Below are 27194 nucleotides of genomic sequence, written 5' to 3'. Positions count from 1 at the left end.
CCGTGCTCCGCCCCGCTCCTCACTAACCAAACATCAACGGGCATCTTCCTATTATTGCCTCCATCTTCAGTGCCGGTCTGAATGGGAAGTGAGCACATCTTTAACGGTGGACGAAATGTGAAGGCAGGCAGGAGAATGTTACCGCTGTTACAAGACTGTGAAAGGGAGTGAGAACTTTCCATTCACTGGTAGATTTTGAAGAGCGTGGGCTGATGATTGGTTCAAGATCCAGGCTTGTAAAGGGCAGATTTCAGAACACTAGAATAATACTTTATCAAAATACAAAACCAAACTACAGATACTGGAAATTTGAAATGGACGCTTAAAATTCTCAAAATACAACAAGATAGGTAGCATCAGTGGAGAATGAAGCAGCTAATGTTTCAGGTTGACTACCCATTGACAATTCTGTAGCAACTCACCTAGACAGATTCAGTTGAAATGCCAGCCTGTCTGGAAATGGATGACAAGCTGATTCTCCATATCCAAGAGTCCTTCTGCTATTTATGCTGGTCAACCTCTGGCAAACCCCCAATGTTCTAGATCTGCTGCCAAAGGTCTTTGAAAAGACCAAGGTCTTTAAAAAGTCTATGATTATTAAGATTATTAAGGGATTGGACACACTAGAGGCAGGAAACACGTTCCCAATGTTGGGGGAGTCCAGAACCAGAGGCCACAGTTTAAGAATAAGGGGTAGACAATTTAGAACAGAGTTGAGGAAAAACTTCTTCACACAGAGGGTTGTGGTTCTGTGGAATGCTCTGCCTCAGAAGACAGTGGAGGCCAGTTGTCTGGATTCTTTCAAAAAAGAGATAGAGCTCTTAAAGATAGCGGAGTGAAGGGATATGGGGAGAAGGCAGGAAAAGGGTACTGATTGTGGGTGATCAGCCATGATCACAGTGAATGGTGGTGCTGGCTTGAAGGGCTGAATGGCCTACTCCTGCACCTATTGTCTATTGATTATTATAGATGTGTAAATATGCTGTTTGAAATAAATAACACAATTCATAAAGAAGAGAAAGGAAAACTTAACAAATGAGAATGTTATGCATGATAATAAATCCCAGTGCTTAATAATTGAGAAAGCCCTGATTGCACTTGGGATGCTCTTGAGTTCCAAGTATTAGCCCAGCACTAAGCATTCTTCCAGTTGAGGCTGAAAGAATTCCCAATAGTGGCAATGAATTCAATTTAAGATTTCTTAAATTTCAAATTTAAATTCAACTAATATTATTTTGTTATGTTATGATTTCTTTTCTATTTTAGTGTTGTTCAGTGATAAAGCAAGCAACTCAGAATAACATCAGCAAATTTGAAATTAGAGTAAGTGAAGAACAATCGAGAAAAGATGACTCAACAGATATCAGAAGAGTCATTGGATCCACATACACATGAGGAAGTTACAATTTTTCTATTTTCAGAGAATGATGATATACAAGTTAATAACAACATTGAAGTACTATCACTTAACAGAAAGAAGTTGACCTCTATTCCATCAAAGCTTTATCTTCTTAAAAATCTGAAACTATTAGATATTAGTTACAACAGCATCACATTCATTCCAGGTGAAATTGCTGCACTTAAGAAAATAATATACCTTAATGTTGATGGAAATAATATTTCAAAGTTGCCTGTTGAAATTGGACACCTCACTAAGTTAGAAACATTAAGTTTGGAGGGAAATCAACTAACCACTTTACCAGAAACCACAGCCAGGCTGAAGAATTTGCGTGTTCTAAGACTAAACAATAATAGGATATTTGTTTTCCCAAGATTCATATGTCTGCTACCGGAGTTAACGGAACTTCATCTTTCAAAGAACTCACTTCAAAGCCTACCAAAGGAGATCTCTGAGTTGAAAAACTTAAAAATTCTATCACTGAATGATAATAAGTTAACATTTTTGCCATTGCAGTGTTTTGATTTGTTTGGTCTCAAGAAACTAATGTTGAATGGAAATCAGCTGGCTGTTCTTTCAGAGAAAATAGTGAAACTGCAGGAACTACAGGTTCTGCAACTGAAGTACAATCAATTAAGTGAACTCCCAAATGAAATCTCTAGATGTGAGAAAATTAAACAACTTTTACTTGATGGCAATAAGATTACTCAGTTGCCTTCAAAGATAGGCAATTTATATTATTTGACAGATTTATCTGTTAGTAATAATAAACTAAAAAATCTGCCTGTTGGTTTGTCACATATCATTAACCTTTCAGTTTTGGACATTTCCCATAACGTTGTAGAAGAAATTCCTATTGAATTCAAAAACTGTTTCCGGGTCACTAGAATAAATTTAAGCCACAACAGTTTTAAGCAATTTCCAGGTGCATTATGCTTGATTTCTGGATTGCGGTACTTAAATCTTAGTTACAATTATATCTCTGAAATACTTGCAGATGTATCCTGCATTACGAACCTGGAAACTCTTGATTTAAGTGCAAATAATTTCTCAGTGTTTCCCATTCATATATGCCAACTTATGAACATGAAATATTTGAATTTGAGTAAAAATAATATTGGAAATATTCCAGCACAAATTTCTGCTTTATTTCAACTTCAGAACCTTTACCTTCAAAATAACAACTTTACTCTCTTTTCCATAAATTTATGCCAATTAGCTAATCTGAAAGTACTTGACATATCGAACAACAAAATTAAATATCTTCCAAAGAATATTTTAAAACTAGAGCAGATTATGGAGCTTAATTTTTCTAATAATTATTTTGATTTTTTTCCAATTGAAATATGTAATCTGACAACACTGGAAACACTGATAATTAGTCAGCTGGATGGTGTGAAGGTAAGGATATTGCATAATAGACAATAATTAAAAATAATTGTTCAAAGAGCCTTTGATATATTGACAGTAGAGGGAGAAGCCATTTTATAAGTTTGGTGGCATCAGCTGTAGTTTTTCTATGTTTCTATTGAGTTCTTGGTGGAGGAGATCCAGAAAGGGAGGGATGGTCTGTTCTGAAGTACCTTTCCTTTCATTTGATTAAAATGGAAATGCAAGTGTTAACTTTGATATACAAGTTTTGCATTGTAAATTGTGTGCATTTGCTGTAATTTGTTCTCTGGAGATGTTCTCAGTAACTTGAAGTCATGTGCAAAATTAGTAGTTTCACCAAGGCATTCCTACAAAATTTGGGCAATCGTAACTAATTTGAGAATTACTTAAATCCAGGTATGCAGTTAAAAGTGGTGAATCCAGCTTAAGACATTGCATACATAGAAGTACAATGTTTTGTGGCAATGCCTTATCCAGAATTATTTTATTGTTGTTCAAAAACTTACAGATAAAGAAAACCATGTGGGAGAAATTATTCTTGTTAACACTTTGGGTGTTAACTAATCCTGGCATGCATAAGTAGTATGGGATTGCTTTGGGGGAATAAAATAACAGAAAACACATTAATTCCTCTTTTTCCCGTGTTATCTTTTCCTTTCACAGATAAGAGACTTACCCGATGAGCTATGTAATTTGACAAATTTAAAAGAACTTGACATATCAAACAATGCACTGAAAGCCATTCCAGCCAGGATTGGAGAGATGAAGAACTTGAAAAAACTTGTAGCTGCATATAATAGTATAACCTATCTCCCCAAATCCCTGACAGAACTTGTCAAACTTAAATGCATCAACATTCGAGGTGAGATTACTTTATAAATGCAGTGGGGTCAAATAGAAGGCAATGTTACCTGTAGTAGTATGCAGGTGGCAGTGTGGTATATGCAATTAAAGGATAATTGATTCCTTTTGAAAATAATTTGGTTAGCCATATTACTGAGAAGTGCAGTTTAAGACTGATGATGGGAATAGCTAGCCTCCATCATTATTACACTGTAAAGCTATGATGGACCATTGAATGCAAAAATCCAGAAGTGTTGTCATTCATTCTGCACTTCCTGCACATCTACAGGAACTGCTGGATGGTGGCTTTCACCTGCACACCAGAATAAACTTAGAACATGAATATGCTTATGAGGATTTTGGCACAGATAAAATAGCCTGTTTCTGTGCTGTATTTTTCTATGATTCTATGACTTTGGGTATTTTGAACTACTTTCACTATTGTAATAATGCTATAAACAAGATGCTTTATTAAGAAAGAAAATCCACACCACAGAGATTTCTAAGTCATTAAGGGCACCATTCCCTGAGGTGAGCAGCAAGTTACGTAATTTCATTGCTGACTGAAATTCAAGCCGTTCTCTGCACTTTGAGGGAAAACAATGACAGACTGAAGACTCTGGTGTCAGGAATAATTCTCTGTAGTTATAGTCATACAGCCTAACTTTCAGCCCATCTGTTCCATATTAACCAAAATTCTCACTGAAGCTATTTCAGTTTGCCTGCATTTGGCCCAGGTCTTACCTTTTCTATTCATGTACCTATCCTGGTACTTTTTAAATGTAGTCAATGTACCTTTTGCCAAGAACAATTATGGTCATGGAAAGACGATGAACGCCTATGTCATACGACACAGCACATAATGAACAATGTAGCTGCCTCAACCACTCCCTCTGGCAGCTCATTCCATATACTGATCACTCTTTGTGTTAAAAAGTTGCACCTCAGGTTCCTATTAAACCTCTTCCCTTTCACCTTAAATGTATGCTCTCTAGTTATTGATTCCCCAGTCCGGGAAAAAGGTATGTGCATTTACTCTATGAATGCCTCTCATAATTTTATACACCTCTATAAGATCATCATTCATTCTTCTACGTTTGACTAAAAGATGTCCCAATGTTCTCAAGCTCTCTCCATAACTTAGTCCTTTGAGTCCTGCAACATCATCATAAATCTCCTCAGAACTCTTTTCTATAGCAGAGCTATCAAAACAACACAATATTCCAAATGTGGCCTCACCAACATCTTCTACAACTGCAACATAATATCCCAACCTTTGTACTCAAATGCCCTGACTGATGAAGACCACCCTGCCAAAAGCCTACTTCACTACCTGGTTTATTCCTGGGTCCCTCTTTCTACGGCACTCCCAGGGTCAGACTGTTCATAGAGAAATTCCTACCTCATTTGTCTTCCCAAAATGCAATACCTTGCCCATCCAAATTTAATTCCATTTTCCTTTGCTTGGCCAGTTTACCCAGCTGATCAAGGTTCTTCTGTAAACCCTGATGGCCATCTTCACTGTCACTGAAACCATTTATTTTAATGACATCTGCAAACATTCGTACTAACCAAGACTAAATCATTGATATAGATGACAAACAGCAATGGACCTAGCAGCAAACCCTGGGGAACACCACTGATCATAGGCTTCCAACCCTTAAAGTAACCTTCACCATCTTGCTTCCTACCATCAAGAAAATTCTGTATCCAATTAGCTAGCTCACTCTGGATCCATGTAATCTAACTTTCCATCGCAACCTACCACGTGGAACCTGATCAAAGGCCTTACTGAAGTCCATAAGACATAGGAGCAGAATTAGGCCATTCAGCCCATTGAGTCTGCCATTTGATCACTGATTTATTTTGCCCCTCGACCCCATTCTCCTGCCTTATCCCCGCAACCTTTGACATCCTTGCTCATCAAAAACCTATCCATATCCACTTTAAATATCCCCATTAACTTGCCCTACATGCTATAGCTGCATGTAGCAATGAATTCCACAAACTTATCTGGCGTAAGAAATTCCAACATCTCTGTTCTAAAAGGAGGTCCTCTTACTCTGAGGCTGTGCCCTGGCCCTAGGTCTCTTCCACTATTGGAAACACCCATTCCATGTCTACTCTATCTAGGCCTTTCAATGTTTAGTAGGTTCAATAAGATCCCTACTCATTCTTCTAAACTCATGTGAATACAGGTCCAGAACCATCAAACACTGCTCATACATTAATGGTTTTATTCCCAAGATCATTCTCGTAAACCTCCTCTGAATCCTCTCCAAATACCAGCACATTGTTTCTTACATATGGGGCTCAAAACTGCTCACAATATTCTAAATGTGATCTGACCAATGAGCATTACATCCTTGCTTTTATATTCTAGACCTCTCAAACTGAACGCTTTCCAATGTCATTGCATTTGCCTTCCTTACTACCAACTCAACCTCCAAATTAACATATAGGGAATCCTGCACTAGAACTCCCAAATCCCTTTGCACATCCAAATTCTGAAATCGCTCCTCCTTTAGAAAATAGTCAATGCCTTTATCCCTTCTACCAAAGTACATAACCATATACTTCCCTTCAATATATTCCATCTGCCACTTCTTTGCTCGTTGTCCTAATACATCTGTCCTTCTGCAGACTCCCTGCTTCCTCAGTGTTACCTGCCCTTTGCATGTCTCTGTATCATCTGCAAACTTAGCCACAAACACATCAATTCCATCATCCAGATCATTGACAGATAACAAACGCTAGTGGTAGACCACTAGTAACTAGCAGCCAACCAGAAAATTCCCCCTTCCACTGTTTGCCTTCTAGTAGTCAGCCAATCTTCTGTCTATGCTAGTATCTTTCTTGAAATACCATAGGTTCTTGTTTAGCAGCCTCATGTGCAGCATCTTGTCAGAAGCCTTTTGAAAATCCAGGTAAACATCCATTTCTAAGCTGCCTGTTATTTCCTCAAAGAATTACAACAGATTTGTCAGGCTAGATTTCCCCTTATGAAAACCATGCTGAGTTCAGCCTATTTATGCTCTGCCTCCAAGTATCCCAAAGCTTCATCCTTAATAATGGACTCTAACATCTTGTCAACCACTGAAGTCAAACTAATTGTCTTATAATTTTGTGTATTTTGTCTCGTTCCCTTTTTAAAGAGTGGAGCGACATTTGTGATTTTCTAGTCCACTGGAATCATTCCAGAATCTAGTAATTCTTGGAGGGTCACTACTGATGCCTCCGCAATCTCTTCACCTACTTCTTTCAGATCCGTGGGATGTGGTCCATCTGGTCCAGGTGATTTATCTACCTTCAGATCTTTCAGCTTCCCAAGCACCTTCTCCTTAGTGATAGCAACATCACACCACCTGCCCCCCTCCCCCCCCCCCGATACTCTTGAATTTCTGGCATTCTGCTAGTGCCTTCAATAGTGAAGACTGACGCAAAATACTTACTAAGTTTGTCCACCATTTCTTTGTCCTCTATTACTGTGTCTCTAGCATCACTTTCCAGTGACCTGATGACCCCTATTGCCTCTCTTTCACTCTTCATATATCTGAAAAATCTTTTGGTACCCTCCTTTATACTATCGGCAAGCTTACCTTCATATTTTATTTTTTCTCTCCTTGACTTTTTAGCTGCCTTCTGTTGTCTTTTAAAAGCTTCCCAATCTTCTACCTTCCCATTAATTTTTGCTATATTGTACGCCCTCTACACAAATTGCGATGCACCACCTCCCTTAAGGGCCTCAAGGCCCCAACTTCATTTGTGAGTCTGTTAAGGTCATCTACTGCATCCAGCGCAGCCTCTTCCACATCAGTGTGACCTGACATAGATTGGGGGACTGCTTTGTTGAGCACCTTTGCTCTGTCTGCAACAACAGTGGGATTTTCTAGTGACCATCTATTTCAATTCAACTTTCCATTACATGTCTTCCATGGCCTCCTCTACCGCCATCATGAGGCCACACTAAGGCTGGAGGAGCAACACCTCATATTCTGTCTGGGTATTCTCCAACCTGATGGCATGAATTTCTATTTCTCAAAGTTCCAGTAACTTCTTCCCCTTCCCCTTCTCTCTTTTTCAATTCTCCATTCTGGTTCCTTCTCACTCATTCTTTTCTCGTCACCAGCCATCATCTGTCTCTGGTGCCCCTCCTTCCCTTTCTTCCATGGCCCATTGTTTTTCTTCAGTCCTTCATAACTAACATGGTTAGAGCTTTGGCTGATTGGTAGGAGGCAGCGAGTGGGAATAGAAGGATGCTTGTCTGGTTGGCTGCTAGTGACTAGTGGTGTTCTGCAGAGGTGAGTGTTGGGACCACTTGTTTCATGTTGTATATCAATGATTTAGATGATGGAATAGATGGCTTTGTTGCCAGGTTTGCAAATGATATGAAGATTGGTGGAGGGGTAGGTAGTGTTGAGGAAACAGGTAGGCTGCAGAAGGACTTAGGCAGATTAGGAGAATGGGCAAGAAAGTGGCAAATGAAATACAATGCTGGAAAATGCATGATTGTGCACTTTAGTAGTAAAAATAAACGTGCAGACTATTTTCTAAATGGGGAGAAAATCCAAAAATCTGAGATGCAAAGGGACTTGGGAGTCCTTGTGAAGAACACCCTGAAGGTTAACTTCCAGGTTGAGTCAGTGGTGAGGAAGACAAATGCAATGTTAGCATTCATTTCAAGAGGTCTTGAATGCCAGAGCGGGGATGTGATGCTGAAGCTTTATAAGGCACTAGTGAGGCCTCGCCTTAAGTATTATGAATAGTTTTGGGCTCCTCATCTAAGAAAAGATGTGTTGGCGTTGGAGAGGGTTCAGAGGCAGTTCACAAGGATGATTTTGGGAATGAAGGGGTTATCATACGAGAAACATTTGATGGTTCTGGGTCTGTACTCGCTGGAATTTAGAAGGATGAGGGGGGATCTCATTGAAACCTTTTGAACAGTGAATGGCCAGGACTGAGAAGATGGGGAAAGGATGTTTCCCATGGTGAGGAAGTCTAGGACAAGAGGGCACAGCCTAACGATAGAGGGGTGTCCATTTAAAACAGAGTTGAGGAGAAACTTCTTTAGCCAGAGGGTGGTGAATTTGTGGAATTTGTTACCACAGGCAGCTGTGGAGGCCAGGTTGTTGGGTGTATTGAAGGCAGAGATTGATAGGTTCTTGATTAAACATGGTATCAAATATTATAAGGAGAAGGCCAGGGAATGGGGTTGAGGAGGGGAAAATAGGATCAGTCATGATTGAATGGTGGAGCAGACTTGAAGGGTCAAATGGCCTAATTCTGCTCCTATGTCTTAAGGTCTTATTCACCTCTTCCACCTATCACCTCCCAACTTCTTGCTTCATTCCCCTCCCCCACCCACCCACTTTCTCTCCCACCTCGTTTCACCTATCACCTGCCAACTTGTACTCCCCAACTTCCTATCCTTACTTTACAATCCTGATGAAGGGTCTTAGCCCAAGACATTGTCTGTTCATTTCCCACCATAGATGCTGCCTGACCTCTGAGTTGTTCTACCACTTTGTGTGTGTTGTTCAAGATTTCCATCATCTGCAAAACCTCTTGTGTTTTTGCCCCCTTTTTTACTTTAATGCTATCTTTGACTCCCTCGTCAGCCACAGTTGCCTCATCGTCCCTTTAGAATGTGTCTTCTTCTTTGGGATGAACAGTTAAGTTTAAGCAGAGCAACCAGAGTTAGAGTGGGGAACTGAGGCTTTTGCTCAAGAGACTTCAGTGAGAAGAGCTGAGGTCCTGGAGGCCAGTTTTGGAGTGGTCATCATGTGAGTCGGCTAGTATAGACATATGAGTTCTAAGGCTTTCGTCTCTCAAGATAGAATCTGTAAATTGCAAGGAATCCACATGATGGCATGCTAGGCTGTTAATAACTGTTAGAAGATATGCAGAATTAATACTGATGTTACAACTTCAGTGGTAAATTAGGAGCTTTTAAAGGCACTAAACCTCAAAGAAGAAAAGACTATTAATTTGTGTCAAACATATAGCTACAATAATTGTGGCTATGAATCATTCTCTTATGGTGCTACAATTCTTTTGAATCATGATATTCTTCTTAAGTCCTTTTCTGTCAAGTACCAAATATTTAGTTGGAATCCGTATGTGGTAACGATTGATAAGATCAGAAAAATATGTGTAATCTTGAAAGCTGTATACAGGGAATTCTATTCAACTACAAGCATTTGGGTTAAAATTGCTCATTTAATATTTCCCAGAAATAGCATAATAAATATATGTATTAAGTTTAGATACATCTTAATAGTTGATACATAACCCAATTATGAGAAAGAAGCTTAAACACAAAATAATTGTCGACCAATCTTTTCCACGGATGCTGAGTTCCTCCAGCGTGTTGTGAGTGATGAGAAAGAAGCTGCATTGTATATAAAGAATAATGGTCACACCAAGCCCCTTAAAATTTAATTTGCATCTCTATACCTGTTGCAGGCAAAATCTTTTTGTTCCTGTTCAAAATTTACCTGGTATTCCCTAATAAAAAAAAACTACTTAAGTGGTTCCATGCTGCTCTTTGCATATGCTTACCATCCTGGAATTAGCTACTACTGGGTAAAATTTGCCTCACTTTCTCATGATTTCAGCATAATATTCTCAAATAATGAAACCTTTTAGTGTGTTTACTATAATTCATTAAAGTAGGCAGACACCATTTTTATGTGTGAAAATGCTTCTTTTATCTTACTTTAGGAAATAAATTATCATCACTTCCAAGTGATTTTGGACAGCTACAGTCTCTAGAAGAGATAGACTTGAAGGAAAATTTGCTAGTAAGGCCTCCAAAGCTGGTTTGTGAAGGGGGGAAACGCATTGAAATAGAGCAGTATTTGAAATATGCATATGCCAAGGACAGTAAGTATATAATGTTGAATAATGTATCAAGCAACAATTTTTATCTGGTGATTAGTAATAATGCAAAATCTAATTTTATGACTAAGGTTCGGAGGTTCTTTAATTCAATCGGTATTATGTTAATTCTAAATCCCACTCTGAACTAAGTCTGCAATATCTCCTGAATAAGGCCCAGTGTAAGCTTCAGGAATAACACCTTCTCATCTACTCTGGGGCACTTTGTAGCTTTCCAGACTCAATAGTGAGTTCTCCAACTTTAGATAACTCACTTCCCGTTTCTGCCTTGGAGTTGGTCATTTGTATGTGATATTGGCTCAAATTTTCTCCCTGCCTGTACTAATACAGCCTGATGTGTTGGGCATGCCCCGAGGTCCTCCCATTAGCAAAGAATAACACAGACCAAGAAGTGTAATCACCCTCTAACTGATCTCACTAACATATTTGATCTGACCTATCACAGAAATTTCCAGATAATCAACTCCCTACCAGCACCTTCTCTGTAACTTAATCTACCAGTTTATCTTTTACTCAGTTTTGACAAAGGGTTTCCAACCTGAAATGCTTAAATCTCAATTTGCAACAGATCCTGTCTGACCTGCTGAGTGTTTCCAGTAATAACTGTCTTACTTTGTTTTATTAACTCCTTTAATTTAGAAATCTTTCTGGAGAAAACTTTACAATTAATACCCAAAAGCATCCCTGCTGAAGGTTTTGAACATTTCTGTAAAAAGCTTCGTCTACCTTCCAGTGATATTACTTCACTTGGAAAATTAAGGTTTGTCCTTTTGACTTTCTAAAAAAAAATTGGCACTCTATGGGAAAATTCTGATGAGACATTAGACTTAGGAGGAAATTAGAATGTAGAATAGTACAGCACCTGACAGGCAATTCGACCCACGATATTGTTCCAATATTGATGACAATTTATACTAAATGTACTCCTCTTGTGTATCATCCCTACTTCTCCATTCCCTTCATATTCCTGTGCTGTCTAAAAGCATCTTAAACACTACCAAATTGCCTGCTTCTGCTACAATCCCTGGTAATATATTCTAGGCGCCTACCATTCTCTGCATAAAAAGCTCACTTTTAAACCATTCCCCCTTCCACTAACCTTAAAAACATGTACTCTATTGTTTGATGTTTCTTTCATGGGGAAATATTCTGTCTATTCTAGCTAAGGTTCTCATAATTATGGTTCTCATAATTTAAAAAAAAACTCTTTCAGGTCTCCTGTCAGCCTCTGACACTCAAGGGATAACAACCCAAATTTGTCATTTTGACCAACCTTTCTTTATAGCTCACATCCCTAATCCAGGCAGCATCCTGGTAAACGTCCTTCTGCACCCTCTCCACTGTCTCCACATCCTTTCCATAATGGGACAATCAGAACTGCATGCAATATCCCAAGTGCAGTCTGACTAAACTTTTATATAGCTGTAGTATGAATTCTTTATTCTCATACTCAATGCCCCTATCAATGAAGCAAGCATGCCATGTGCCTCCTTTACCGGTTTATCTACTTGTGTAGCCACCTTCAATAAACTATAGACATGGACTCAAGTACCTCCGTACCTCAATGCTATTAAGGTGTCTACCATTAACTGTATACTTTCTCATTTCATTTGACCTCTCTAAGTGCCACACCTCACACTTGCCCAGATTAAACTCCATCTGCCACTTCTCTGCCCATATCTGTAACTGATTTATATCCCGCTGTTCACACTCCACCATTCTTGGTGTCATCAGCAGACTTGCTAACCTACCCATCTACACTTTCATCCAAATCATTGATATATATCACAAACACCGATACTTGCAAAACACCATTGATTTCAAAGGTACATTTAATGTCAGAGAAATGTATACAATGCACATCCTGAAATACTCTTTCTCTACAACCATCCACGAAAACAGAAGAGTGCCCCCAAGGAATGAATGACAGTTAAATGTTAGAACCCCAAAGCCCCCCCCCAGCTCCCCCTCCACACATAAGCAGCAGCAAAGCAACGATCATCCCTCCCCCACCAGCAAAAAAAAAAGCATCGGCACCCACCATCGAGCACTCGTGTGCAGCAAAGCATCAGTAAAGACGCAGACTTACAGTACCCCAAAGACTATTTGTTCACCTGGTAATTCGACATACCACAGGCTCTCTCTCTCCCTAATAAGGGAGAAAGAGGTCTCCATTTCACAGCAGGAGGAGAGGCTTAACAAACAACTGGCTGATTTACGATATTAAAAGTCTGTTGCATCACTTTTTCTGAGCTCTGTGCCCAATGAACTCGGGTCTCTGGGCACACAGCCAAAGATCTTCCGTCTCCCACAACACCCCGGATTCCTGCAGAGACCCGACCCTCGGTCCACCCGTCTCCAGAGCTGTGAGATCCTGGAACTCCGAAGGCGAGCTTATCTCTTAGGCTGCATGCTTGGCACATTGAATAATGGCCAGTCATGAAACCCTGAGAGCAGGTCCCATTCCCACAAAGAACCAAAGTCAGCGTGTAACTCCAGGGCAGGTTCTTCAAAAGAACCCTGAAAGGTAAAATAGAGATATTAAGGATGGAAATAGAGCTGTATCTGTATCCGAAGATGCAAGCAAAGGAGTCGCCGTTAGGTGCCATTAATCCTCCTAAGCTCCTCCTCCTCACTTGGCTAAGGACCTTTAGCCAAAATGATAACCTTCTACCCCTACTTCCATCTTCTATAGGCAGGCTAGTTCTGAATGCATATGCATCTTTATCTTCTGAATCAACCAACCATGGGGGACTTTATCAAATGCCTTATTAAAGACCATGTATGTAATTCCACTGTTTTACCTTTGACAACTAGCTCCTTTGATAGGCATCACCTACCTGCACAATGCCTTGCTTTTCAAAGTGTGCTTAAATTCTATCCCTCAGTATCCTCCCCCTATAACCACTGACATGAAGCTCACTGGCCTACAGTTACCTGGATTATTCTTATTTCCCTTCTTAACAACATTTTCTATTCTCTAATCCTCTGAGACTTTGCCTGTTGCTATTGAGGACACTAAGATACTTGTCAAAGCCCCAGAATCTCCTCACTTGCTTCTTTAATACTCCAGGATATATGCCATCATGCCTTGGGGACTTTCCATTTTAATGGTTTTCAGAATAATCTCCTCCTTAATCTTAAACTGTCACAGCACATTAGCTGTCCCAGTCTACCTTCACTATCCTCCAATTCCTTCTCCTTGAAAGTACTCCATTTAATAACGCTGTCACTTGTTCTGACTCAAGCTCAAATTGTCTCCTTTATCCTTGAGAGGCCCTAGCTTGTCCTTAGTTACCCTCTTTTTTTCTTAAATATAGGTATAAAATGACTTGGGGTTTTCCTTGATCCTTCTTGGTAAGGACATTTCATGGCCTTCTTTGGACTTCCTAATTACCTGCTTGAGCATTTTACTTCTATCTTTATATTCTGCAAGAGTTCAATCTGAGCTATATGTATGCTTCCTTTTCCTTCCTGACTAAATTTAGAATCTCTTGGGCCATCCTAGATTCCTTTACCTTCTAGTCCTTGCTCCATACCAGAACATACTGACACTAAACTTCCGTATATCATACATAGACTTTTCCAAAAGCAGTTACTCCCAATCAATGCCTTTTAGATCCTGTCTTATCTTGTCACAACTGATATTTACCAAGGAGTAAGAATTGGAGGATAGCAAAGGCAGAATGGGGTATATGGATGATATGTAGACAGATGGGATTGGATTAATTTAGCACATGGTTGACACAGACATTGTGGACTGTACTATTCTGCTTATGTTTTATGTATAAGACATATGGGGCTGAGAGGAAAATGGATCGGCCATGATGAAATGGCAGGGCAGACTCGATGGGTCAAATAGCCCAATTCTGCTCACTTTCTTAAGGTCTAATACTATGTATTCTATCTCCACACAGTGATTACCATTTTAACCACTGATAACCCGTTTGTATTCCTACTTTTTTTTATAATTTCACTTCAAATACATCTTTTGGATTTTCCTTACTTTAACTGATATCATTTTTAAGCCATTTGTTAGCCTTACTAATTTTCTTTCCAAACTCACTTTTACACTGTATTCCTCCAGGCTTTTGCAGTATTGAGTATTTGGTGCATAATATGCTTTCATTTTTTTTTACTTTATCTTGCTTTGTATATACCTTCCCATCCAAGCGACCCTTGACCTGAACCTTCATTACTTCCACCATGGATGATTTTCATTGGTCTGATATTTATTTACTTTGTTACCTGTTTCCAATTCAAAAGGTGTAATGAATTTCCAAACAAAATTCTGTAAACAAATGAAAATATTAGGGATTCAAAGTAAACTTTAGAAATGGGTAAGAAATGAAATAAATTACTTTGGAGTTCTATCAATGTGGGAATACTGAATGTTCTCTTTTTTTTTAATTTGTAGAAATTACCTGGATGTAAAGTTGTCATATTTATCTATAATGCCAAACTTAAGGACAATAAAGTTGGAACAGCAATTCATGAATTACAACTGAATTTAAGAGAAAATGTTGTTGACTAAAAAATTGTATATTTAAAATAGCAAAATAGCAAAGTACCTTACAATGAAAGAAACAAGCAGTGTACCCCTTGATTGATGAAAAAAATAACAAAAGCTGGAACTAACAGACATGGAATTGTACAAGTTCAAAGTTGTGCCAAATTGTATTGAGCAGTACTCAGATAACACCTAGATTATTGTGTCTAATTTTCATTATCAAGAAAAGGAATACCTCAAACAAAACAAAGGCAAGGTGAAATGGGTGATCCTGGACGCTAAAGCTGCAAAAGGAAGAAGCTGTGCTTTTCAGCCTGGAACAGATGCATACAAGAGCTAATTTATTAAAGGTGTATAACATTTTCAGTGGATGCAAAATGTAATAGGATATATGATCTTAAGTTAAGTACAGTATTGACAGTAGAATAAAGAGTTGTGTATTCAAGATAAATATAGGACTGATGTTCAGAGATTTTAGTTAACAAAAAACATGATCAATGTATGGAATAGATTTCTTGAAAGTGTATGGGAAGCAAAGACCACAAAATAGACACTGTAGGGGGAGAGATTAAGGTTTTACCGGATGACTTAGCATCTTAGTGGCCTTGTTTACCTAAAACATTTAACCAAATCTCATCATATTGGACTAGAGAGTAGGTTGCCTTTATTATCTCTCACCTAGTAGAATTAGTATGATTTGATATAGATGGCTGAGGTAGGGGAAATAATATTGCTTTATTCATTGGGGAGTAGGTAACTAACACTGTTGCTGAGAAGTTGTTTTCCTTTTGTTTAGGATGCCATTGGAAGAGAAAATAAAGTCCGCTCTAATATGGTGGCAAGATCATCGTGTGGCCATGCTAGAACCTGGTGAGGCAACAGAGGAGTTAATTCGAACACTAGATAAAGCAGACTTAAATGAACTAGCTTCTAAAGTGAGATCTTTAAAAATTTGTACACAAGCTATAAAATTATAAAATTTATACATATAATCTTGTTATTAAATTAGAAAAAATGTTATTCCTCATTATAAAAGATTTCTGCAAAAAAATAGTGAAAAATAAGTCATTCTATCTGACAGATCACTCTGTGGTGAAAGTTATATTACATTTGAAATTAACACTAGCAACATAAATTTTATTACTTGTATTTCTTGGCCATTATGATATTGCCTTCCAAATACTGCACATAACTTTTAGATGTAAATCCATATGTTAAAATGCAAACATGAAATTTACATTTATATTTGTTAATACATGAAACATGAACAACACATTGCAAAATGCATAATTCTGAAGTTTTTTTAAAAAAATTGTTCATAACAAAATAAACCAATTGAAACTTAATACCTGGATTATATTAAATAAAGTGGTTGTAATATTAATTATGCTGCAGTAATTTATTCTCCTAATCTTGTTTTTTCAATAAAATCAGGGTGATTCAAGCAAATCAGCAAGTCGGATTTTTATAGTACTTGTAACGTTTCAGGATGCTTCCGATTAGCAGCGTCAGATAAGAACTGACACCAACTTAAAGATGTTAGGGTGGGTAGGTAAAAGCTGGATTGAAGAATTAAATATTCAGAGCCATTTTAAAAGAGGTGTATGTACTTACAGACAATAGACCATAAGACATAGGAGCAGAACTAGGCCATCTGGCCCCAGTCAGCTCTGCTATTCCGTTATTATTCCACCTAACCCCATTTTCCTGCCTTCTCCCCGTAATGTTTGACACCCTGACTAATCAAGAACCTATCAACCTCTGCTTTAAATATACTCATTTAATGTGGCTTCTCCACAGGTGCCTGTGGCAATGAATCTCACTGATTCACTATCTTCTGGCTAAAGAAATTCAGCTGCATCTCTGTTCTAAATGGAGATCACTCTATTCTGAAGCTGGTCCCATACTCGCCCACTATAGGAAACATATTACGCATATCCACTGTATCCAGACTTTTCAATATTCAGTAGGTTTCAAAAAGACCCTGCACATTCTCCTAAACTCCAGTGAGTACAGGCCAGAAGCAATCAAACACACTCATGTCATTCTTTTCATTCCCGGAATCATTCTCGTGAACATCCTCTGGATCATCTCCAATGCCTGCATATCTTTTCTTAGATAAGGGGCTGAAAACTGTGCACAATACTCTAAGTATAGTCTGATCAGTGTCGTATAAAGCCTCAGCATGACACCTTTGCTCTTATATTCCAGTCCTCTTGAAATGCAAGCTAACATTACATTTGCCTTCTTTTCCATTGAATCAACCTGCAAGTTAACCTTTAAGAATCCTGCACAAGGACTCCAAAGTCCCTTTACAGCTCCGATTTTTGAAGTTTCACCCCATTTAGAAAGTAGTCTATGGCTTTATTCCTTCTACTTAAGTGCAAGCCCATACACTTTTCTACGTTATATTCTACCACTTACCCATTCTCCCAATATGTCCAATACTTCCGAGACTCCCTGCTTCCTCAACACTACTTCCCTTCCGCTTACCTTCGTATCATCTGCAAACTTGGGCACAAAGCATCATCCAAATCACTGATATACAAGGTAAAAGAAACAGTCCCAACACCAACCCTTGTGGTACACCACTTGTCACCGGCAACCAACCAGAAAAGGCCCCTTTTATTCCAGCTCTTTGCCTCCCGACGGTCAGCCAATCTTCTATCCGTGCTTGTATCTTTTCTGTAATTACATGTGCTCTTGTCTTCTTAAGCAGCATTATGTGTGGCACCTTGTCAAAGGCCTTCTAGAAATCCTCTGATGGCATATGTATGATTTTTCTTGTTTTGATTAGAACTTATATATGAAGTAAGAGATTTGTGAAGCTCGTGGCCCTGCCATTCAATAAAGTCATGGCATAAGTGATTATTGCCCTCCGCTCTCCTGTCCACAACCCATAAGCCTTGAATCTTATCCAAAACTCCACATATCAGCCCCATATATCAATGAATACTTCTGTTCGGTATTCACCGATGAGAGGGAACTTGATGATGGTGAGGACAATATGAGTGAGGTTGATGTTCTGGAGCATGTTGATATTAAGGGAGAGGAGGTTTTGGAGTTGTTAAAATACATTAGGATGGATAAGTCCTCGGGGCCTGACGGAATATTCCCCAGGCTGCTCCATGAGGCGAGAGAAGAGATTGCTGAGCCTCTGGCTAGGATCTTTATGTCCTCATTGTCAGCGGGAATGGTACCGGAGGATTGGAGGGAGGCGAATGTTGTTCCCTTGTTCAAAAAAGGTAGTAGGAATAGTCCGGGTAATTATAGGCCAGTGAGCCTTATGTCTGTGGTGGGAAAGCTGTTGGAAAAGATTCTTAGAGATAGGATCTATAGGCATTTAGAGAATCATGGTTTGATCAGGGACAGTCAGCATGGCTTTGTGAAGGGCAGATCATGTCTAACAAGCCTGATAGAGTTCTTTGAGGAGGTGACCAGGCATATAGGTGAGGGTAGTTCAGTGGATGTGATCTATATGGATTTTAGTAAGGCATTTGACAAGGTTCCACACGGTAGGCTTATTCAGAAAGTTAGAAGGCATGGGATCCAGGAAAGTTTGGCCAGGTGGATTCAGAATTGGCTTGCCTGCAGAAGGCAGAGGGTGGTGGTGGAGGGAGTACATTCAGATTGGAGGATTGTGACTAGTGGTGTCCCACAAGGATCTGTTCTGGGACCTCTACTTTTCGTGATTTTTATTAACGACCTGGGTGTTGGGGTAGAAGGGTGGGTTGGCAAGTTTGCAGACGACACAAAGGTTGGTGGTGTTGTAGATAGTGTAGAGGATTGTCAAAGATTGCAGAGAGACATTGACAGGATGCAGAAATGGGCTGAGAAGTAGCAGATGGAGTTCAACCCGGAGAAGTGTGAGGTGGTACACTTTGGAAGGACAAACTCCAAGGCAAAGTACAAAGTAAATGGCAGAATACTTGGTAGTGTGGAGGAGCAGAGGGATCTCAGGGTACATGTCCACAGATCCCTGAAAGTTGCCTCACAGGTGGATAGGGTAGTGAAGAAAGCTTATGGGGTGTTAGCTTTCATAAGTTGAGGGATAGAGTTTAAGAGTCGCGATGTAATGATACAGCTCCATAAAACTCTGGTTAGGCCACACTTGGAGTACTGTGTCCAGTTCTGGTCACCTCACTATAGGAAGGATGTGGAAGCATTGGAAAGGATACAGAGGAGATTTACCAGGATGCTGCCTGGTTTAGAAAGTATGAATTATGATCAGAGATTAAGGGAGCTAGGGCTTTACTCTCTGGAGAGAAGGAGGATGAGAGGAGACATGATAGAGGTGTACAAGATAATAAGAGGAATAGATAGAGTGGATAACCAGCGCCTCTTCCCCAGGGCACCACTGCTCAATACAAGAGGGCATGGCTTTAAGCTAAGGGGTGGGAAGTTCAAGGGGGATATTAGAGGAAGGTTTTTTACTCAGAGAGTGGTTGGTGCGTGGAATGCACTGCCTGAGTCAGTGGTGGAGGCAGATACACTAGTGAAGTTTAAGAGACTACTAGACAGGTATATGGAGGAATCTAAGGTGGGGGCTTATATGGGAGGCAGGGTTTGAGGGTCCGCACAACATTGTGGGCAGAAGGGCCTGTACTGTGCTGTACTATTCTATGCTCTATGCTCAGCTTTGAATATACCCAATGACTCAGTGGTTATGGACTCCGGAGAAATGAAATCTAATATTTATAACATTCTGTGTGAAGAAATTCCTCTTCATTTCAATCTAAATTATAGGACTGAGGGTACTTGTTTTCTGATTGGTGGTTTGTAATCAGTGGTGTTCCTCACTCTGTTGCTTGTGATTTTAGAATGTGTGTATATATGTTTGTATTATATATGTGTATGTGTGTATATGTATGTATGTAAGTATATATGCACTGTACTTATAATGATCTGGATGATTAGTAAGTCTGCAGATAACACAAAACTTGGCAAAGTCCCGGGGGATTTACAGAATTGTGCAAAAATCTTAAGAACATACTGTATATAAAGCTAGCATGCCTAAGACTTTTGCACAGTACTGTCTATGTCAACGTAGAGCAGCGAGCAAGTTTGTAAATCCCACAGGAGCAAAGGATGTTGGGAATGGTGAGGGCAGAATGCCATACCTGGTATTGAGACCATGAAGGATCACCTGGTACCTCAGCTGGCACAGAAGGAGTGCCAGGGCAGAGGGGAGAGTTGGGGCAGATGCACCAAGCCCTGAGACACCAAGCAAGGTCATTTGTTTCCAAACAATTGTTTTACTGATCATGACAGAATGTCTCTCTGGTACTTCCCACTCCATCCACTCTCCCTTCCCTTTTTCCCAACCATGATTTCCCCTTTTCCTGCCCCCTTCCCATTCTCAGTCCACAATAGAGGCCCATATTAGAATCAGATTTATCATCACTCACATATAGTCTCATGAAATCTGTTTTTTTTTGTGGCAGCAGTTCAGTGCAATTCATAAAATTACCACAGTACTGTGCAAAAGTCTTAGGCACCGTAGCTATATACTATGTGCCTAGGGTATTGTATTTACAAAGAAATATTGGAGTATACTTCCATGACTCCCTGAAAGGGGCATGGATACATGAACCCGTCCCACATCTTCAACATTCCTCTTCCTCTTGGATACCCCATGCAGGCCTTCTACCCTCTGTTGACCTTTGCTACCATTAAACGTCTCCACTCCACACGTTCACTGCAACTTCACCCTTACAAATTATTACCTCTTATGAAGTGAAATCAAGTGACATAGGTGACAACAGGGCTTTGCTTTCAGGTAAGCTCAACGCCTTCTAGGCTCTTTTTCTTTTCAAATCTTTTTATTATTATTATATTATTCAAAAAATAACACGAGTACATCGAAGTAAGCAACACTTACAATGTCTCAAGGAAAAAAAAACATTATTTTAAAGATTGAAAAATTTTGGTGATAATTTAAAAAAAAACCCTACTAAGCAGAAAAAGTGGGGGGAAAAACCCATGAGGTGTACAACCCCGGAGCCATGCGTCATTCAAAAAGCTTCTAAAAATAAACATCAAACCGCCAGCAAGAAAAAAAATACCAAAAATTTACAATTAGATCGTGGAGGAAATCTATCAATTAACTCAAATGATAATAATGAGCAAATGAACCCCATCTTTTCTCAAAATCAAATAAAAGTTCAAAGGATTGACTTCTAATTTTCTCCAAACTAAGACATAGCATCAATTGAGAGAACCATTGTGACAAAGTGGGAGCTGATGTATCCTTCCACTTCAACAAAATGGCCCTCCTAGCTATCAATATAAAAAATGAAATAACATGTTGTCAGACACAGAGATACCACGGATATTTTGAGGAATTATTCCAAAAAGCACAGTTAATTTGTTAGGTTGTAATTTAATTTTAAGTGCTTTAGAAATTGTCGAAAAAACTGACTTCCAGAACTGTTCCAGTATAGAACAAGACCAAAACGTGTGTGAGTGTAGCTGTCTCAGTTTTACATCTATCACAATAACTAACAACATTAGGAAATATTTTAGACAGTCTCTCCTTTGTCAAATGGTAACGATGTACAATTTTAAATTGAATCAGCAAATGACTAGCACAGATCGAAGAAGAGTTAACCAGCTTCAGAATCTGTGTCCAATCTTCTGTCATAAAAGTCAAATTGAGTTCCTTTTCCCAATCCTGTTTAATCTTAAATAAAGGATTCTTATCCCATTGTAATAATAATATTATAAATTCTTCCAATAGAACCCTCCATCAAATAGTATAATAGTATCTAACTCATAATAGTATCTAACAGGTCATCTTCCAATATGTAAGGAAAATTACTTAAATATTTTTGTAAGAAATGTCTAACTTGAAGGTATTGTAAAAAGTGGGAGTATGAAAGAGAATATTTATCAACTAATTGTTCAAAAGACATCAATCCATCTTCTTTAAATAAATCCAGAAAATAATTAATACCTTTATTTTTCCAAAGTAAAAAAATTGGATAACTCAAAGAAGGCTTAAAGAAGTAATTTTGATAAATTAAACTACAAAGTATAAATTTTTTAAGATTAAAAAAATTGCAGAACTGGAGCCAAATTTGTAAAGAATGCTTAATCACAGGGTATAGGTTTAAATTAGCAACTTTAGCTAATTGTATAGGTAAAGCAACTCCCAATAATGAGGTTAAATAAAACTGTTTCACAGCTTTCAATTCCAAGTCTACCCAAATTGGCCGGTCGTTCTTATCAACCCAATATAACCAAAAGGACATGTATCGCACATTAACAGCCCAGTAATACATTCTTAAATTAGGCAAAGCAAGACCACCATCCTTTTTCAACTTCTGTAAGTGACATTTACTAATTCTTGGTCTTTTATTATTCCAAATAAAAGATAAAATAATAGAATCAATCTGATCAAAAAAACTTCTTAGTCAAAAAACAGGGATGTTCTGAAATAAATATAAACATTTTGGTAAAATCATCATTTTAACTATATGGATACAACCGACAAGTGAAAATATAAGTGGACTCCATCTACTAAATAAATACTTCACAGAGTCTACCAAGGGAACGAATTTGGCTTTATAAAGATCCTTATATCTTTTAGTGATTATAACACCTAAATATCTAAAAGAACCTGTAACTTTGAAAGAAGTATTATATATAGAGACAGATTCATCTAAAGGAAACAATTCACTTTTACTAAAATTTATTTTATATCCTGAAAAACCTCCAAATTCATTGAATAATTTTAGCAAGGCAGGAATAGATTCTTCGGGATTAGATATATAAACCAATAAGTCGTCAGCGTAAAGAGAAGTCTTATGAATGGTCTCATTCACAAAGATCCCATGAATATTTTTAGCTTCACAAAGAGCAATAGCAAGGGGTTCTAATATTAAATTAAATAACAAAGGACTTAATGGACAACCTTGTCTTGTCCCCCATGAAAGCTGAAAAAAGGGAGACCTACAGTTGTTAGTATTCTAGGCTCTTTTTGACCATCAACATATGGAGGAACTATCAGGTACTCCCACGTTCCCAGTGATCCTTTGATTTCAGTCTCCAAAGCCGATGTATGAGCATCCACAGAACCTATGGAAAGCATCCGGCCTAGATGAGATACCTGGCTGAGTACTAAAGAACTTGACTGATCAACTGGCTGGAGTGTTCACTGAGATCCTTAAACTCTTGCTTTGACAGTCTGAGGTACCCACTTGTTTCAAACAGGCTTCAATTATACAGTTGCCCAAGGAGAATGTGGTAACCTGTCTCAATAACTATCATCCAGTAGCATTGCCTTACATCTACAGCGATGAAGAGTTTTGAGAGATGATGAACCTACATCCACTTAAAGTGCTCTATCTACATTGTCCACTGAGACCTTCAGAAGATTGTGAAATCTGTCAATCATTAAGTTGATTTAAAAGTACATTGCTAGAGGGATATTACATGCTGAGGGTTGTAGTAAGAATAATTCAAAAGCGGTATACTTAAGAGTATTTTCCAAGGGAGTTCCCCATAATCCTGACCGCAGTTTACATACCACCAGCAGCTGACTGTAATCAAGCGTTTGAGATACTGCATGATGTCATCTCCAAACAAGAAACAGTCCATCCCAAAGCATTTCAAATCATAGTTAGGGACTTCAGCCAAGCTTGTTTGAAGGTTATCATCAGCATATAACCTGTATCCCAGCACAATAGACCACTGTTATACTAAGATAAGGAATGCCTGGCATTCCATGCCCAGACTGCATTTCCGTAAATCAGATCACTTGGCTGTCCTCCTACTTGCAAACAGGCAGAGGCTAAAGAGAAAAGCTCCAGAGATTAGGACAACAAAGAGGTGGTTGCAGGAGGCAGAGGAGTGGCTACTGAATTATTTCAAGTCAGCGGACTGGACCATGTTCAAGGACTCATATGTGGATCTGAATGAATACACCATGATTATCACATACTTTATTAAAACAATTGTAGATCAGTGTGCCCCTGCAAAATCATTCAGCGTCTTCCCCAGTTAGGATGAGTCATGAGATGTGCAATCTGCTGAGAGCCAGATCAAAGGCATTCAAGTCTGGTGATGAAGAAAGTTACAAGAGGTCCAGGTATGATCTCCAGAAAGCCATCTCATGGATGAAGTGATAATTCCAGACTAAACTTGAATCAACGAAGGGTGCTCAACAGTTGTGGCAGGGCTTGAATACATCACCTCTTCTAAGGTTAAATCAAGAAACATGGGCGACAGCAGTAATAAAGTGTTTTGAGAGGTTAATGATGAAACATATCAACTCCTGCCTGAGAAGCGACCTAGATCCACTCCAATTTGCCTATCAGAGCAACAGATCCCAAGCAGATGCCACGTTTCTGGTTCTTCACTCAACCCTGGCACCTCTGGACAGCAAAGGTGCATACATCAGGATGTTCTTTATCAACCACAGCTCAGCATTCAATATCATCATCCCCTTAAAACTAATCAATAAGTTCCAAGACCTTGGCCTCAATACCTCATTGTGCAATTGGATCCTTGATTTCCTCACTTGCAGACGATACGGAATGGCAACTATACCTCCTCCACGATCTTCATCAGCACTGGTGAACCACAAACGCGAGTCTGTGCACTTAGTCCCCTGCTCTACTCACTTTACACTCACATCTGTATGGCTAAGTACAGCTCCAATGCCATATTCAAGTTTGCTGATGACACCACTGTCATAGAAATAACCAAGGTGGTGACAAATCAGTATAAGGAGGGAGATTGAAAATCTGGCTGAGTGGTGCCATAACAACCACCTCTCACTCAACATCAATGAGACCAAGAGGCTGATTATTAACTTCAGGAGGAGGAAACTGGATGTTCATGAGCCATGCTCATCAGGGGACCAGAGGTGGAGAGGGTCAGCAACTTTAAATTCCTTGGTGCTATCATTTCAGAAGACCTGTCCTGGGCCCAGCATGTAAGTGCATAGATGTGTGGTGGGGAGTATACTGACCGGCTCCATCACAGTCTGGTATGGAACCACCAAAGCCCTAGAATAGAAAATCCTACAGGAAGTAGTGGATATGGCCCAGTGCACCACAGGTAAAGCCCTCCTCACCATTGAGCACATTTACATGGAGTGCAGTCGCAGGAAAGCAACTTCCATAATCGGGGACCCTCACCACCCAGGTCATGCTCTCTTCACACAGTTACCTTCAGGGAAGAAGGTTCAGGGGCCTCTGGACTCACACTACTAAGCTCAGGACCAGTTGTTACCCCCCCCCCCCCCAACCATCAAGCTCTTAACCAGAGAGGATAACTTCACTCAACTTCACTTGCATTGAACCGTTCCCACAACCTATAGCCTCACTTTCAAGGATCTTCATCTCATGTCCTCAATATTTAGTCCTTCTTTTTAAGCTATTATTATTGTTTTTTTCTTAGCTAAAGCTTGTAAAACCTGATGTATGGACATAGCCAATCACACACACTTTTGTCAATTGCTAGGAACTTTGAAACCTTAGTGCTGTTTAGTATTGAGGCTTTCTGAAGATTTACGTAGATATTACTGTGTAGCTCTAATCGTTTAATGCTATTGTGTAGTTCCTTTGGGATGACACCAGTTGTAGATATTACTATCAGGATAATGTATAACCTGTTTAAGACTTTGAATTTCCTCTTTTAATTCAGCATATTTTTGGTGTTATTCACATTAATTTCTGTAACCTTGTGTGCTTGGAATGGCTATATCTATTAAATAATTTGTTCTTGCTTGTTTATCCTGCATTATTGTATCTGGACAGTTAATTATGGATTGTCCTATCTGTAATAACTGATCAGTTGTAATATAATATGTGGTATTCTGACTAAAACTGTATCAGGCTTGGATTTATAGTCAGGTGTGATTTCATTTATGAGTTTGTATTTTAAAGCAATATTTTGATGTGTGATGTTTGTCACCTGATTCTGCCTGTATAAATAATCAGATTGTGTTAAACTGCTAAAGGATCCAGCAATGTGTTGGATTGTTCCTGGTTTTCCTTGGCATTTTCAGTATTTATTATCTTGAATTTGTTGGTCTTTTTATTATGTATTTTTGATCATTTTTTGTGTTAACCACCCGGTCCTGTGTTGTGCATAGAACCCTTCTGTTTCTAGGAAGAGGTCTTCAACTCTGAGCCAGGCATTTAATGCTTCCTTGTCGACATCAAGTCTACTCAGATTGTGGAGATGTCTTCTGTGGAGGTTCATGCTTTTCCACTGGTTAACTTTTTCTTCAACAGTAATAATGTATTCATTTTTCTGGGTTGTGCTCTCATTTAAGTTTAGTGGTGTATACATCTTATTGGAATTGCATATGCTTGTGTGGAGGGCTGATTCCTGTTTTTTTTTGATGAAAGTATATCCTTAGAAGTTTTATCTGACAGTTGTAGATTTTTAATGTCTGGTATTCCTCTTCCCCCTGCTGTCCTAGGTAGTGTTAATTTAAGCGCATTCGAATGTACATAATGTTTTCTGAAATTTGTCATTTCAGTTCTTATTTTTCTTTGTAAATTTTCCAGTTTGGTTTTGGACCAAGATATTATGCCAAAAGAATACATTAATATAGATATAGCACTAGTGTTTATTGTCTTTGTTATATTTTTACTCTTGCACTCTGGCAGATCTTCTTAAGTAAATTCTGTCAAAAGTTTTTCCCTTATCACATTATGATCTATTTTCTTTCCATGTTGATATTCCAGATACTTGTATGTTTCATATTTATCCATTGGATGTATTGTATCCCGCTGCTCTGTTTTGTATTCTATTAGCTCGATTCTATCTTTCTTTATGTTTAATGCTGCATTTATCCAGGCCAGGATTGGTTGTCCCCCAAGGCTCCTCAGGATAGTTCAGTCATTCCACACAGACGTGAAGGGCGTCGTTCAGTTCGATGGCTCTTCTTCGAGGCCTTCAACATCCACAGTGGTGTGAAGCAGGGCTGCGTGCTTGCCCCCACCCTGTTTGGCATCTTCTTCGCAGTCGTGCTGAAGCATGCCTTTGGAACATCAACTGATGGTGTCTACCTCCACACCAGATCGGACGGGAGGCTATTCAGTCTGTCGCAGCTGAGGGCAAAAACCAAGGTTCGTGAAGTACTCATCAGGGACATGTTGTTTGCAGATAATGCGGCACCGGCAACACACT

At 39.0% G+C, this 27194-nt stretch overlaps 1 protein-coding gene across 1 annotated transcript in view; it reads left to right on the top strand.

Annotated features, from left to right (window-relative positions):
• Nucleotides 1–23357, top strand: part of LOC140195711 (uncharacterized) — a 45159-nt gene extending 21802 nt beyond the window's left edge. The window contains exons 3-7 of the mRNA XM_072254422.1: nucleotides 3455–3653; nucleotides 10358–10519; nucleotides 11174–11294; nucleotides 15841–15979; nucleotides 23232–23357. Of these exons, the coding sequence (XP_072110523.1) occupies nucleotides 3455–3653; nucleotides 10358–10519; nucleotides 11174–11294; nucleotides 15841–15979; nucleotides 23232–23357 (747 nt within the window). The remainder of the gene's footprint in view (nucleotides 1–3454; nucleotides 3654–10357; nucleotides 10520–11173; nucleotides 11295–15840; nucleotides 15980–23231) is intronic.
• The last annotated feature ends 3837 nt before the right edge of the window (nucleotides 23358–27194 follow it).

Source organism: Mobula birostris, chromosome 3 (genome assembly GCF_030028105.1).
Source record: "Mobula birostris isolate sMobBir1 chromosome 3, sMobBir1.hap1, whole genome shotgun sequence".
Lineage (NCBI taxonomy): Eukaryota > Metazoa > Chordata > Chondrichthyes > Myliobatiformes > Myliobatidae > Mobula > Mobula birostris.
Note: the sequence above shows the minus strand (reverse complement) of the source record. Positions and strands in the feature narration are given on the sequence as shown.